The sequence below is a fragment of the Crassostrea angulata genome, chromosome 5 (genome assembly GCF_025612915.1).
Source record: "Crassostrea angulata isolate pt1a10 chromosome 5, ASM2561291v2, whole genome shotgun sequence".
Lineage (NCBI taxonomy): Eukaryota > Metazoa > Mollusca > Bivalvia > Ostreida > Ostreidae > Magallana > Magallana angulata.
In genome coordinates, this window is record NC_069115.1 from 44775651 (window position 1) to 44790794 (window position 15144).

General features: G+C 32.4%; 1 protein-coding gene across 2 annotated transcripts in view; it reads right to left on the reverse strand.

The window, feature by feature from the left end:
• Nucleotides 1-979: 979 nt before the first annotated feature.
• The window catches only part of LOC128183688 (transmembrane protein 135-like), a 52184-nt gene continuing 38019 nt past the window's right edge, over nt 980-15144 (reverse strand). For both annotated transcript variants that reach the window (XM_052852801.1, XM_052852802.1), the window contains exons 7-13: nt 4641-4679; nt 4301-4493; nt 3672-3839; nt 3389-3529; nt 2823-2921; nt 2587-2654; nt 980-2338 (exon numbers count right to left, since the gene is read on the reverse strand). In XM_052852801.1, the coding sequence (XP_052708761.1) occupies nt 2206-2338; nt 2587-2654; nt 2823-2921; nt 3389-3529; nt 3672-3839; nt 4301-4493; nt 4641-4679 (841 nt within the window). In that variant the 3' untranslated portion in view covers nt 980-2205. The remainder of the gene's footprint in view (nt 2339-2586; nt 2655-2822; nt 2922-3388; nt 3530-3671; nt 3840-4300; nt 4494-4640; nt 4680-15144) is intronic.

Consider the following 15144-nt stretch of genomic DNA (forward strand, 5'->3'; position numbering starts at 1 on the left):
TATTCAATTAAAGGAGTTTGTAAAATCTAGTTCTTCGTTGATAGTATGACTGATAGTATGGACATGGCAAAACTGATCACTCAGAATGAAGTAAAATACAGTTTCAGTGATCGTGTATGCTTATATAACAAATTAATGATCACAATGAACTCGGTTTTTATGATGCGTTATAAACTGACAGTAATTGAAATTTCATAATAAATTCAGTATATAACAAATCAAAAGTGTTTGTTCCTTTAAGTAATTCCATTTAAATCTATTTTACTTTATATGGCTAACTTCACACAAGATATTATAGAGCATTAGAGGTACTTGAATTGTATGATATATATTTTTTTTTCATTCCCGATTGGAAGTGAAATCCTAAGGAGACTGGATGGTCAACAAAATTAACCATCAGATCTTCCTTAAATATTTAGGTATGATTTTTTTCGCAATAAACTATCATAAAGTAAAGGAAATTTCAGCTTTAAAACTTGGAACACATTTTTATACAGGGCTCTTCTTCTTAGGAGATTAATAAAGTCTAAAAATGACTCTAAGGGCCATTTAGCCCTCTTAATTGATAAACAGTGTACTACAGTGTCAAGACTATGAAAACTATGTCAATTTAAGGTGGTATGGGACATCTCCATGTTGTGAAATTGTTTATTAAAATAAACAGTAAAAAGAAGTGTATGCCTTATTATATAATTATATTCTTTCACAACATAGTCACCTAACAGCATAGCGCAGTAAGTTAGAGGGTTTACTATGAATCTGTAAGTCATGAGTTCGAATCCCATTGGGGGTTTTACAATTTTTACCTCTCCAAATCATTTCTAAAAGCTATTTTTTGGCTAAAAATTGTAAATATTTGAAATTTCTAAACCGGTGAAAGTATTCTAATTATAATATACTTTTAATTGATCCACATAAATATCAACAGATGTCCCAAACCACCTTAATGATTGTTGGTAAAATAACGACAAAAATTGCGTAAATTATATTTTCATTTAATCTCAAAAATATAAAATGAACTGTCACAAATATACATTTAATTTTATCACAGAAAACCATTTCTTGGACTTGCATAATGCATCCTTGTCAAGACGCAATACATTATAGAAACATATGTACCTGAACAAAATGGTGATAAATAATAAAACACAAACCCAATGAAATCAATTCATGTCTCTCTGGCCTCCACAAATTAAATTTTACAGCACTGCTTTCTATTAAGTCTGCTTGGCACTTCTGTACATTGCATTCTACATGTATATATTTACAGTGGCATATTACCCTCTATGCATATATAACAATTCTTTCAACGAATTAATTTAAAAAAAGATGTTGGAATTTTACTACAAATATAAAAAATAAAATAAAATGTACTATTCCATTCAGTAAATTTTCTACTATCTATACCACTGAAATATAAAACAGGTGGGAATCTTGGTTTTTGGTTTTATTAGTTGTTTGCTTTCTTAATGCATTATGGCCAATACTGCGTATATTGTGCTCGTGTCATCCAGTTTAAATTACAAAGCGTCTTCATTAATTAGGTTGTAAATGTACTCTTAAACGGACACAGGTAAGACACCTGTAAATCAATATCCACGTGCGGATCATTCATGCATCATTATCATTGGTTCATCAATTATTACACAATCGTTAATTATTAATCCTGAGATAGATAAAATACTCCACTCAAACAGATCATACAGATTACAAGTGTAAAAATAAACTGCACAATGATTTTATTATAGTCCTACAAATGGACTGACTGATATACCCTCTGTCTGATCAGACAGCGGCAGAACATCTCCATGTGACTGCAGGTTACACACAAACAAATATGCATTCTGAATGAATATCTAAGACAAAAGATGTTCCCAGCAGGTCAGAATTTGGGAACATGGAATATCATGCCAGGATTTACAAAAGGCATGCATACAATAATGAGGACATTTAAACTTGACTGTTTTTCTATGTGTGAGAGAATGAAATTATTTCAAAAATGTATCTATAAGATGCATCATATGCTCTATTGAGGAACTGGGTTTTACATTTCTGGTAAATCATAATTTGAAAAAGAAAAATTACATCTTTTGTATGATAAAAAGATTACAAGAAAATTTAAATAATAAGAGACAATGCACATCAATAAAAAAATACATCAGCCTAGAACAGTGCTGATGTTAGGAAGAATTGGCGTGGCTCCGATCAACTTCTCCGTAGCAGCGAGTCTTTGGTGAGACTAGTGTACCTCATGTCATAGTCTGGCCAGAAATCAGGGGCGATTCTAGCTGCATCCTTGTACAGTGGCTCCAGCAGTCTTCTGTTCATTGTACCAAACCTAGTCAATCACAAAGTTTATCATTACACAGGTATAAATTGCTAATTAGCAAAAAATCACCTAAGCTGTGGAAATGCAGCAAGATAAACTCAAAATTACAGTAAACATGGTTGTAAAGTTGACCTCGGATTATTCTTGAAATAATTTTAAGTATTATGAATATTGAGCGTATTTGTTGCTTTTTTTAACACAGTATTAATTGATGAAATAGAAATGTTATTACCACATGCTCTAAATAATTGTCTTACTTATTCCCTGTTACTTTGAGCAAAAAGTTCCAATATGCAGGCCTTAGATTGTGTGGTTCAAATACAGCCTAAAAATGATAGATCAAAACACATTACATATTATATTTATTTAGAATCTCCACTCAATTAAAAACAATGTCCTTGACCTTTAACCATATAATGACTTTATAGGGATTATTTAGACGGTGTACAATGTACTTGAATTTACTGTCAATATAAATACCCATTTTACTTACTACATGAAAGACAAAGGCAGTTGATACGGAATATATGATGATATCAGCACAGCGGATGTATGGAAGAAGACCCTTACTGATGCCCTTGAAATACAGCACCTAAAATATCAATGGAAAGAATGAGGGTGATTTCTCTTTGACCTCAGAAGAATTAGAGGAATCCACAATTGGTTAAAATTAGCTGGATATAAGATTTAATGTGGATGTAAATAGCAAGCATAAGAAATTTAAAAAACAAACACACACTGGGTAAAAACTTTTTGTTAAACTCTTTCCACAAGGTTCTATGCTGTGTATTATGTTATGTTTAAACTTTTGTATAACACACCTCTACTAGTTTGTATGCTGTGATTAATGCTTGTTCTACAGCATTATTAATGCTGTAGTTGAAATTTTTCTACAGCATTAATCACATTACATGCTGTGTATACTGCTATGCTTGAACTCTTGGACCACAACATAACACATCTCTGCTAATTTCTATGCTGTTTATAAAGCTATTGTTATACTTGACTTTGCAAATTTATACGCTGTCTTTTAAGCTACATATGTTTGGTTGTACGCACCTCTGCTAATTTATATGCTGTGTATAATGCTATGGTTGAACTCTTGTACCACAGCATTGACCATCCTGCTAAAAATCCTGCTAGCAAGCCATGGACCTCACTATCTTTATTTCTAAGCCAACGAAGCAGGCAATTCACAATCTAAAAAAACCCACAACAATAAGCTAACAATTATTTAACTCTTGTGTGTAGTGAGGAATTCTTACAAAATAAATTCTGAATATTTTGAAATGAAATACAACATATGCATATAGTTTTTCATTTCAATCTGACAACATGATACCTTGAAAATGGCACTAAAGCACCCCAGAAATGCCCCAAGTTTGAAATTGTCTTGATGTTTAATGGCATGCCATACAGCACTAGGGTTTCTATATATCCTGGGCAAGGCACCCAGTAATTTGACTCCTCCTTGAACTAAGTAGCCAAGTCCAAACATCTTGATAAAACTCTGTAAAGAAATGAATCAAAGAACAATATAAAACTCTCCTAATGTTTAAATTTTACAACGGTCCTATACCTGGTTAAGAATTAACTTTTGCTCAAAAAACATTTCATTTCAAAAGTAAAGGTTAAAATATCTTGATTCCTTGAAGAGTTATATGTATCATAAACAACTTTATTTCATTCTTGAACATTGATTTTTTTTAAATCACATGTACTAAAATGAATTATAGTATTCACTATGATTTTACTTCAGATGAATGAAAAGTTTTCATAACTGTGGGCAAAATAACTTTTTCCTATTCACCAGTTTTCCAACTATCAATATTAATCAAAAATAAAAATTGCTTTATTAATTGGCATGCATCACAATTTACCAAAAATATGAATAAAATGGAGGCCAAACATTTAAATGACCTTGACCTGTTTTGACCTTTAACCTCTATAAATGAACTTAATTACATGTACCTTGGTGACATAATGTACACATCCATAACTATGCTGACACAGGAAGTGTTTGGGTGTGGTTTGTAAGGATTTATTGAATCTTTGAAATGTTGATGACTCTGATAATCGACTGATAAGTGTGTTGCCATGACGTCTGTGATTTGGCCCCTCCTCTCTTTCTGCGATTGGCAGCTCATCTTTACCAACTAGGAAACTGCAATGAAATATAAATTATATATCGGAATTAAAAAATGTAGACAAAATTTTAAATAATTAATTTTTGGTCAAATGCACATCAATAATGCAGTGTGCATTCTAGAAATATATCAAGTGAACAGGGTTTATCATCCCCATTACTTACCTCAGTGCACCTTTTGTCTGCTCCGCAAGATGACCTTTTCTGAAAAGAAAAAAAAAACCAGAAAGATTAAATGAAATCAAAACCTGGATTTTTATTCAAGCGAGATTTCCTCCCATTCTTGCTTCATACAATGGTACATGATTTACAGCAATGATCAAGAATTTGATATCTGATCTGAGATAGTATCTGGCCGTTATGCAGACAGTTTAGTAACCCAAGTCCCTACCAAGGACCGGGAGTTCACACTCCTAGAGGATAATGTGCTTGGCCTGGAGTGACTGTGAAGTCTGATACTGGTATTACAAAGCCATCTGATACAATCTGTATAGAGCCAGTTTATTGTACAATCCTCCATCCCTCTATGGCACACTTGGGAGGATCGAGATCCATCAAGACACCGCCATTACATCACATGTCCATCATTATACTCAAATAATGGCCCCCTCCAAAAATGCACTAATGCAAATATTTTAATCATTTATGAAACAACACCATCAAGTGTGAGGGAGCTCCTTTTGCAACTAGGTCATTTAGGGAAAGTTTCATTGTGCAATCCTCAAGGAATTTCATTTTATAAGGAGTAGCTGTCAAAATTTATTTTGAGCGGAGAAATTATTCACACTGCATCGCGGAGATATTCTCCATTTAAAACCCTTAGAGGACTTCAGACCTGACGAAAACAATTACATCTGCATCTCGCTGGAACCTCTGTCCAGCTCATAATTTTATTTTGATGCATGTTACATAAACCCAGCGAAATAAAATAATGCACTGCAAGGAGAAAAAACTCTTTTATGGCGAAATAAATCTTGGTTTGGATGCCACGCTGGTATTGAATTTTGGGCTATTACTACTTTATGGTTTGCCGTCTTTTAATAACAGAGAGTGAGATCTCCGGATGATTTCTGAGAGTCAACCATGAAAGTAACAAAACTTTCTTCTAAATCAGGAATAATATCAATTAATGGACTCTATCTCACAACCATCTAAAAATGGTGAGGTCCTTATTTCATTAAGAATATTTTATCGAAACTAGAGCTGAGACAATGGGGTGCTTTTAAGGCAATAAAAGTTACATCATTTCAGCTCTGAACTAAAAATGTGTTCAAAATCCTTCTTCAAAATGAGAATACAAAACTTTTGAGCAATACTGTAGAAATGGTTCGATTGAGTAGTCTCCCTTAGACCATATAAAAATTTGCCTCAATAAAACTGATATTGATCGGCTCACCCAAGCAGAGAGATGATAGAATTCAGCCAGGTGTGAAACAATTAGGAATCATTTAAATTCACCTGTGTGTGCAATTGACAAAGAAATAAAGATAGGCTAAATAAACAAAAATCTACATAATCAATTCCATTATACAATGTTTACTGGGCTATAAAATGGAAAGATTGACTTTTTTTGGCAATGAATGATTTATGTTTTTAGATGTCAAAAGTTAAGTGTCAATACTATCAATTCAAAACCATGCCCTATGAAATGTTTCATTAATAACCATCCAGATATTTTTGTCAAAAATAGAATAAATCTTGGATTAAATGACTACTGTAGATTCCTTATTAAACGCAAGGAATTAATATCTGTATAAAATCGCGAGAAGAAAGCCTTGCAGAATCTAAAATCTCGATCACTTTTATTTTCTGAGAGTTGAGAACTATAAGAAATTGGTATAGAAGTCCTGTGTTTGCCATATTATATTCTTGCAATTTGATTCAAAATGGGGGAATCCAGGAATGAAGTTCTCGCGTAAAATAAGGAATCTACAGTATGAAATACTCTAAGGGTGTATTCGTTTGGTGGATAAGAGAGTTGCAAGAGTAATCCTTATTTGCTCATTTGCAGTATGGAGATCTCCGGTAGATCTCCACTGTCTACTTTTCAAATAGCAGGTAGACAATGGAGATCTGCTGGAGATATTCAGGTCCAAATCTGGAGGTAGCAAACTAATGCACCCTAATTCTTCATTGGAAAATATATTTTTAATTAAAAACAGATGATTTTGAATAAGTATAATTCAAATTTTCCCTATGCAGTGTGACCGATTTATAAAGTTGAATTTATCCACTTGATATTTAATTTTTCATTTCAAGCATTTTCCTGATGTTTTCTGGCAGGAGGAAATGTAAACAGCTATATTATGTTATTTATTAACATTTTTTACCACCCTTTCTTCCTAGTGTCAATTCCTTCATTAAAACACTTTGAGTACTTTCAATATCCCTAATAAACTTAAAACAATTTTAAAACTATAACTCTTAGCCCTTTCCATAATTCTAGATCAACATTTGATAGAAGTACCGGTACTTAAATTACATGACCTTAAAGTAATAAATATGCATTGCCCATTTTACACTTTGAGTACTTTCAATATCCCTAATAAACTTGAAACAATTTGAAACTATAACTCTTAGCCCTTTCCATAATTCTAGATCAACATTTGATACATTGTAGAAGTACCGGTACTTAAATTACATGACCTTAAAGTAATAAATATGCATTTGCCCATTTTACTTTACCAGCATCCACTCCCCCCCCCCCCCCCCCCAATGAAACAGTCAAAACAAAATGGACATTTGGTTCAAACAACAATTCCTTTAAACCTTACTTAAACTCTTAAGACTAGCATGTCCCCACTCACATCATTAGACCTTTGGCCCAAAAACTCTGACCCCAAACCCTCTATCCCCAGTTTTACTCTGACCCCCAAAACCTCTATCCCCAGTTATCCATCAGGATTTGACAAGGATTGAATTCTGGAGGAAATCATGGCTTTGTTGTCTCTGGCTTTTGGCTTTGTGTTCTTGATTAATCTACCCTTCTCAATCTCCCCGATAAACTTGTCCCTTCTCCGTTCACACCCTCAGATGTGATTATTCGCAGATCTACACTGATGGATCTCTCGATGAATTGATACCGACGTTATCTTTTTGATTTATTAAATCTCTCGAGTTTCCCTATCTTTTCTTGATTTTCTGACAATTTTTTTTCCTCACTTCTTTCTACTTGATTAATATCTTCAAAAACTCCAATCATCGATTTCAACAATATACTGGAATCTGACTTTCAACATTTCTGAGTCTCTGGCACAATCACTATTCATAGTTTTTTCCTTCCTTTTTTGTCTCTATACTTCAAAGTTACAGTCAATCACAATAATTTATCTGCCAAAATGCCTTTGCAAGCAAGTAATCTTCACTTCAAAAAGACCCAAATTATTATGCTACTAATGAAATCAATGAAATGGTAGGATCTATGAAATATGTGTCCTTTGTATCCACCTCAATCATATGTTCTGTTGAAAATTGAGATAAACCTAAACTTGAGCTTTTTAAAATCAAACTGCATCTTTGGCTGATGATTGTACAATATCATTGTTTTAAGCTTTATTTTGAAAATTACTGATGTTTAACACTATTAATTTAAAAATCTCTAAATATCCTTCCTGGACCTATTATAGATTCCATATTTTACCCATTTTCTTAATTCTTAGTCTCAAATTACAGGCATCAAACTTTATTATTTTATATGGACTAGGTTAACAACTGTCAGAAAAATAGTAATGAAAATATAAATTGACAAGGGGACTTAACTCATCATGATTTTACACTGATATTTTTTCCTTCATGTGTTTAATATTTAGGAATCTACAGTATATATGTTGTATGAGAACCCCCCCCCCCCCCCCCCCCCCCCCCCAAACTTAGACACTCCATAAATCTTTACATAAGGTGCAGTCTTCCAGCATATGAAATAACATATTTTTCATGACACAACTGCGTAGTTATGAATACTTGGCAATCTTTTTGAAAATAATTTTAAATAAATGTTTGTGTCTGAGGACAATGATCCATGTTGCAAAACAATGGAATTTCTGAGAAGAAAAATGAACATGTCTTTCAAATTTACTACCAGAAGTCAGCAAGAAATTTTATGCCATTCATTAAAATAAATTTAAACCCTCTGGAGTTATGCACAGTTGATTCTGTCTTGGTAAATTACCATATATTCCAGTGAATGCACAAGCTCCAGTGTGTGGCCTTTATAAACCACCCTCTATCTCCCCAGTGCTTACGTTTCCAAACGGGCAAGACAAAATTAAGGGTAACTCAAGCATTCACAGTTGCAATTTTCAGATTAATAAATGCAAATTACATTTTCCTAGAAATGACTTTGTGATATAGAAAAATTGACGTTTTGAAGAATTTTAATTACACTTCAATTCTAATGTGCAAATTATTATGAATAATTAAAAATAATTTCAACTCCTTATGTAACCTTGAGCTAACTTAACCAAAATTGACTTAATATTCATGACAAAAGAAGATCATAACAAGCAATTGTATCGGATAAAAGAAAATTAAGGCCGTACCAATAAAAATCATTTCATGGGGAGTAACAAATACAAAATGGGAAGATTCATAAATTTAAAGGAATGGATAGATAGACAAAGAATAAATATACCACAAGCTTTCTTCATAAACAGCTTAACAAAAGGAATTTTAAGGAATGCCCCTAGTCAGGCTTCCTTGGTCAGCTGTGTTCGACTGAAGACTTGCACAAACATTGTGCCTTTTTTTTTTCGTGATGAGTGAAACAAAAGCTAATGCTGTCAGACGACCACCATCATTAATAAAGCCTTGACATTTATGGAGAACTCTAAAGAGCTTAATTAATAAAATCCATGCCAGCTAGAGTCTTCTGCTTGTTCTTTTTCAACTGCAGACCTGAGACGCCCAACCACTAATCGACTAGCCTCCTGAAGACTTTCTGACAAAAGTTTTGATATTTATTCATTGAATACTTGCTGAAATGGAGCAACAACTTGAAAATATATAAACGCAGCATTTTGAGTACACTTCCGTTCAAGACACAAGATAATCAAGTCAGCTAACATACGAGGGTGAATAAATGATTATAAATACTCCTACTATTTTTCAGTGTGTCAGTGTCACGTCAAAAGACAGACAATGTTTTTTACCTATTGTTAATGATAGTGATTCTTATTCATAGATGGCATTTATTGATGAGATTCCAGTATTATTCAGAGTTGACCAAATGTGACTATTTAACAATTGAATGATTTATCGCATGCAAATATGGATTTGCAATTAACCCCTCATGCTTTGAGAGGTCAAATATTAGGCAACAATTCCAATTATTTAACGAACAGCGAATTATTATCTTTAAGATGGTCATTACTCTTTCAAATAATAAAAATGCAGTTTGCTATCAACTGTCACCTGATATCTATAGTTCCTCATCTTCATTGTCTATTGTTTGATATCCAATTGTCTACTGTTCATATTTTACTGATAATTTTACAGATAATTGTAAATTCCTATCTTCTGTTTGAATATAAGTACTTTCTGATAAATTTACTGGAGCTTATACTGTTTGATATCTAAAAAGAGCTGGTTGGTCGGGGCCATTATGATTTTTAGACTGCTTTGATATCCTTTAGAAGAAGAGCCATATATAAAAATATAGGAAAATATCAAAATTTAAAAGGTAACTTTTCTTTCCTAAATAAAAGTTTACAGTCATACAATTGATATCTATAAAAAAAAAATAGGTATATCTGATGGTATAATTCACTGACCATTCAGCCGCCTAGTTGATCATGATCTTTGATCATGGATCTATGTAAGTATCTTCCTGATACTTGTACCATACTAATGTATTCTTTAAGTTGGTAAGTGTTGATATATCTTTGGCAATTGTTGATATCTTTTGTAAAGGATATTTGGTAAGTGTTGATATTTTTTATGGATATCTTTGGCAATTGTTGATATCTTTTGTAAAGGATATTTGGTAAGTGTTGATATCTTTTGTTATGGATATCTTTGGCAATTGTTGATATTTTTTGTTAAGGATGTTTTGGTACGTGTTTATATCTTTTGTAAAGGATATTTGGTAAGTGTTGATATCTTTTGTTAAGGATATTTTGGTAAGTGTTGGTATCTTTTGTTAAGGATGTTTTGGTACGTGTTTATATCTTTTGTTAAGGATATTTGGTAAGTGTTGATATCTTTTGTTAAGGATATTTGGTAAGTGTTGGTATCTTTTGTTAAGGATGTTTTGGTACGTGTTTATATCTTTTGTTAAGGATATTTTGGTAAGTGTTGATATCTTTTGTTAAGGATATTTTGGTAAGTGTTGATATCTTTTGTTAAGGATGTTTTGGTACGTGTTTATATCTTTTGTTAAGGATATTTGGTAAGTGTTGATATCTTTTGTTAAGGATGTTTTGGTACATGTTTATATCTTTTGTTAAGGATATTTTGGTAAGTGTTGATATCTTTTGTTAAGGATATTTTGGTAAGTGTTGATATCTTTTGTTAAGGATATTTTGGTAAGTGTTGATATCTTTTGTTAAGGATATTTTGGTAAGTGTTGGTATCTTTTGTTAAGGATGTTTTGGTACGTGTTTATATCTTTTGTTAAGGATATTTTGGTAAGTGTTGATATCTTTTGTTAAGGATATTCAGATTAGTTTTGAATATGTTATGGATATCATTGGTTACTGCTGATATTGTTGGTGTGGATATCTTGGGTTACCATTGACATATTTTGCGATATATATCTTAGGTTACTGTTGATAGTTTTTGCTGTAAATATCATTGGTACATGTACCTGTTGGTATATTTTACAACGGATATCTTATGTTACTGTTGTTGATTTCTTTTGCCATAAATATCATAAGAACATATACCTGTTGATATATTTTGCTACAGATATCATTGGTTACTGTTGATACATGCATCTTCTGTTAATGATAACATTGGTTATGCTGATATTGTCATAACTATTAATATCTTATGTTTCGGTTGATATCTTTATATATGGATATCTTGTTAATATAGATGGCCTTGGTTAAAGATGCTTTTATCTTAGGATCTGAATACCTTTGTAAATGACCGGGTAGTTAACTGCAAAAAATAAAACTTTTGGCATTTGAAAACAATGCACACGAATTGAATACATCTAGTTTTTAATAGAAGCATGTTTAAATAATTGTTTCAAAGTATAGATTGACAATACTAAGATTCTAAAGAACAACACATTATACTGTCTTCAATTTCAATAGAAAAACATGTTACCACTGCAGCAGTTGGCAAATCTAATTAGCTACTTGGAAAATGTTTTACAGTCCAAATTACACGTTTCAACTTATAATAAAGTTGGTAAACTATGCTTATGTTTGTTATAAATTTCAAAATTGTGAAACAACAGTATACCTATAAATCAGCATCTCATTTTTTCCAAAAAAAAAAAATAACAGTTCTCATTAAAATATGGAATTTGTAAACAAGATAAAATCAAGGCCGCACCATATAAACTTGGAATATGATGAAATATTCTTGTCCTTTCTATGTTTTATGCATGAAGAATCTACATTTGTCAGTTTCTGCACTAACTGAACAATACAGGTGTTAGTCTAAGTACATAAAAGTAAACTTAAGTGGTTTAAAGTAAAGATATCTTTCTATTACAAGGTGAAATAACTTTAGTGCACATTCTTTTATTATAAATACCAGAATATTCACGGATTTATTATTTAAGAAGATAGTGTCTGCTTCTACTATGGAAAAAAGTTATAACCATGCACCCCCTTTTTCACAAAACATCAAAGGTACAGGACTGTCTCCAATGGCTACTGATGGGCCATGTAGCTAGATCCCTCAGACAAATTCTGACGAGTGGAATAAGTACAATATATCATATTATTTACATGATTATTTCAGTCTATACAATGTCACTGCGACTCTAGGAATATAAGGGCAAGATAATTGTACAGCGAGGATATAAATAGGTGGCAAAGATGAATTTGCCCTCTGAGACCCGAATAAACAATGGTGACACATAATGAAGAGGTAGTTTTCACTGTCAGGGTCTGAACGACTAATGGGGTGCTGAATCCGTCTGCTTAGCAGTCTAATCATGATAATGGCCGACCGGCCAACATTATTACTCTTGGTCAAAACAATCCCATACATCCTCTAATATGACCATGCACTGGTGATCAAACTTTTGCAGACTTCCTACTAATTCAAGCAATATATCTGAAAAAGTGGTGGTTTAAGGTGGGTGCTACATGGCCATATCATCTATAAGGCTAAGGAGGCTTGGTGGCTAACTTACTACTGGTACCCATCAAATATCCCTTAAAAATTTTCAAAATGATATTTTTGGCCACTGTTAAAAGAGAGAAAATACAAAAAATATCTTCGATTAAAAATTTAGACATTTTTCTTTATCGGTATGTGGAACTCTTCATTTTAAGAAGATAAATATAGCCTTAAAATGACCAAGACCATCCATCCCTCTTAAGAAAAACTTGCTTGATGAATGCTGGAAAAATTTTCCAAAAAGAAAATTTCACCTTGTTCTCTTTCAGTATTAGTCAGACAACATTTTGATGGAAAAATCCTCTATCTGAATTGTCAGATACATGTACTTTCCAGACTTCAAGGGGACAATACTTCTTTCTTAATGGTTTTGATGCAATTTTCTTTTCTTGAAAAGTACACTTCACAAGGGCCCTATTATTGTCAGCATGGCATGACATATGCTCTTTCAGAAAGGTTGTTAAATATATTAATATTTATAATGAGCTGGAGCTAAATTTAAATCGAGAAAGATGCATATTACACATTAAAATACAAACACAGTCAAAATGTAATTAATTGTTATTTAATGCCATTTTATACAGGAGGCAATTTTTTTTACACATATTAATTGTCCAAATTATCATAAAAATCTCTGATATAAAACTATGAAATGCCCAACAACTTATGCTTGAGAAAATGACCTTGTACAAAAATTCAAAAGTGAAAACAATTCAGCTTCTTTTAAATATCAACAGTTTTACCTGATGAAAGCTAGGAGCTAAGTGAAGAAGAAGGGTGAGGGTTATATTTTCAAAGAAACAAGGAGTAATTTGCAGTTCTTTACAGGCGATGCTGATTACTATTAATATCTGCAGTTTTATTAATTTTTACATAAAAAGGAAAATATCGTGGAGTTTCGGTTATGAGAAATATGTCCAATAAATCACTGGAAATTAACTGATTACGAGCCGAATGTTTCACCATCATCCCGATCTCTTAGGAAGCTTCTCTATGAAATCCTCTCAAATTAAAAAAGGTGACGACAGGAATGAAATATTTATACCCCTTCCATCTCATTTCACTGAAAATTTAATATCGCCTGATTCTAATCAAAAGCTTGCTTATCCAACATAAATAATTCAATGCCAAATACTGGTGTCACCATGAACAGTCCAAGACAGGGTTGTCTTTCTTTACACTTAGAATCATGGGAGATTCAAAAATTTAATGCTAATTTTGGAGAAAAAAATCTTTACTTTCTAATATAAAAAAGAAAAAAAAAACAGTGACAAGCATGCACAAACACATTAATTATATGTTCTAAAATCCCTGGGAGCAGTGCATTGGTCTGTCATAGGAAATTAATGGCTGCCCTACGACAGTAGTCCTGATCCACTTGCTTACTGCGAAAAAAACTGGTTTTACTAGTCTCAGGGAAAATTTGTAATAAAGACAGCTGTGCATGTACAAAAATTTTGTGTCACGTCTTTTCCATTTTACAAAAAATTTGAATATATATGTACGGTATTTCTTGTTGCATGTAAATAACTGAATAAAATTATCGGTACAATCATTCTCACCATTCTACTGATTACACACCATGTAGTCTAATTACTGATTACACACCATGTAGTCTAAGACTTTTCTTCTGAATCATTACATGTACAAGTAAACAAAAATTATACTTCATTAGTTTGAATTTCTTTAGTTTCATAGTTTAACTGTGTGTCATGATCAAATTAATTCATAAAACTTTGACAATTTAAGATAAGAATCTCTCCCCAATTTTTTTTAAGGATCAGCTTATACTTGTGTCTCTATTGATCAACTGGAGCAGTTTTCATTCTGTTGCAAACACATCAAAACCATAACCATCAAATTTTGATTTTTCCTGCTCGTAAACAATCAGATATTGACAGAGAGGGCCCGCTGTCAGATAGCATGACATAACAACTATGGATTTTGATGTTGTTTAGGCATATAATCTTTGATTTATGACAGAGAGAGAGAGAGAGAGAGAGAGAGAGAGAGAGAGAGAGAATAAAACAATGACAATTAAATTTCTAATTTTACTATATTTGGTCAACATTTAAGGTGATGTACATATGTGTCTAGATTCTTCACTACATACTGTTTCATGATAAAAGAATGATAGAATTTGAATATTGAGAGAGAGAGAGAGAAAATGAGAGAAAGAAAGAGAGAGTAAGCTGGTAGGGAACGACAATGATAGATTTGTACAGGGGGAGCTTTGGAACATCTGTAGACTAAATCTGTTTGCACAGTAAGCATACACAGACTTGGACAAGCTGGGGAATTACCTCTGTTTGTCAGGCTAGGAGCTTAGAGGGGAAAAAACATGTATATCACAGTAATCCGTCCCCCTGAC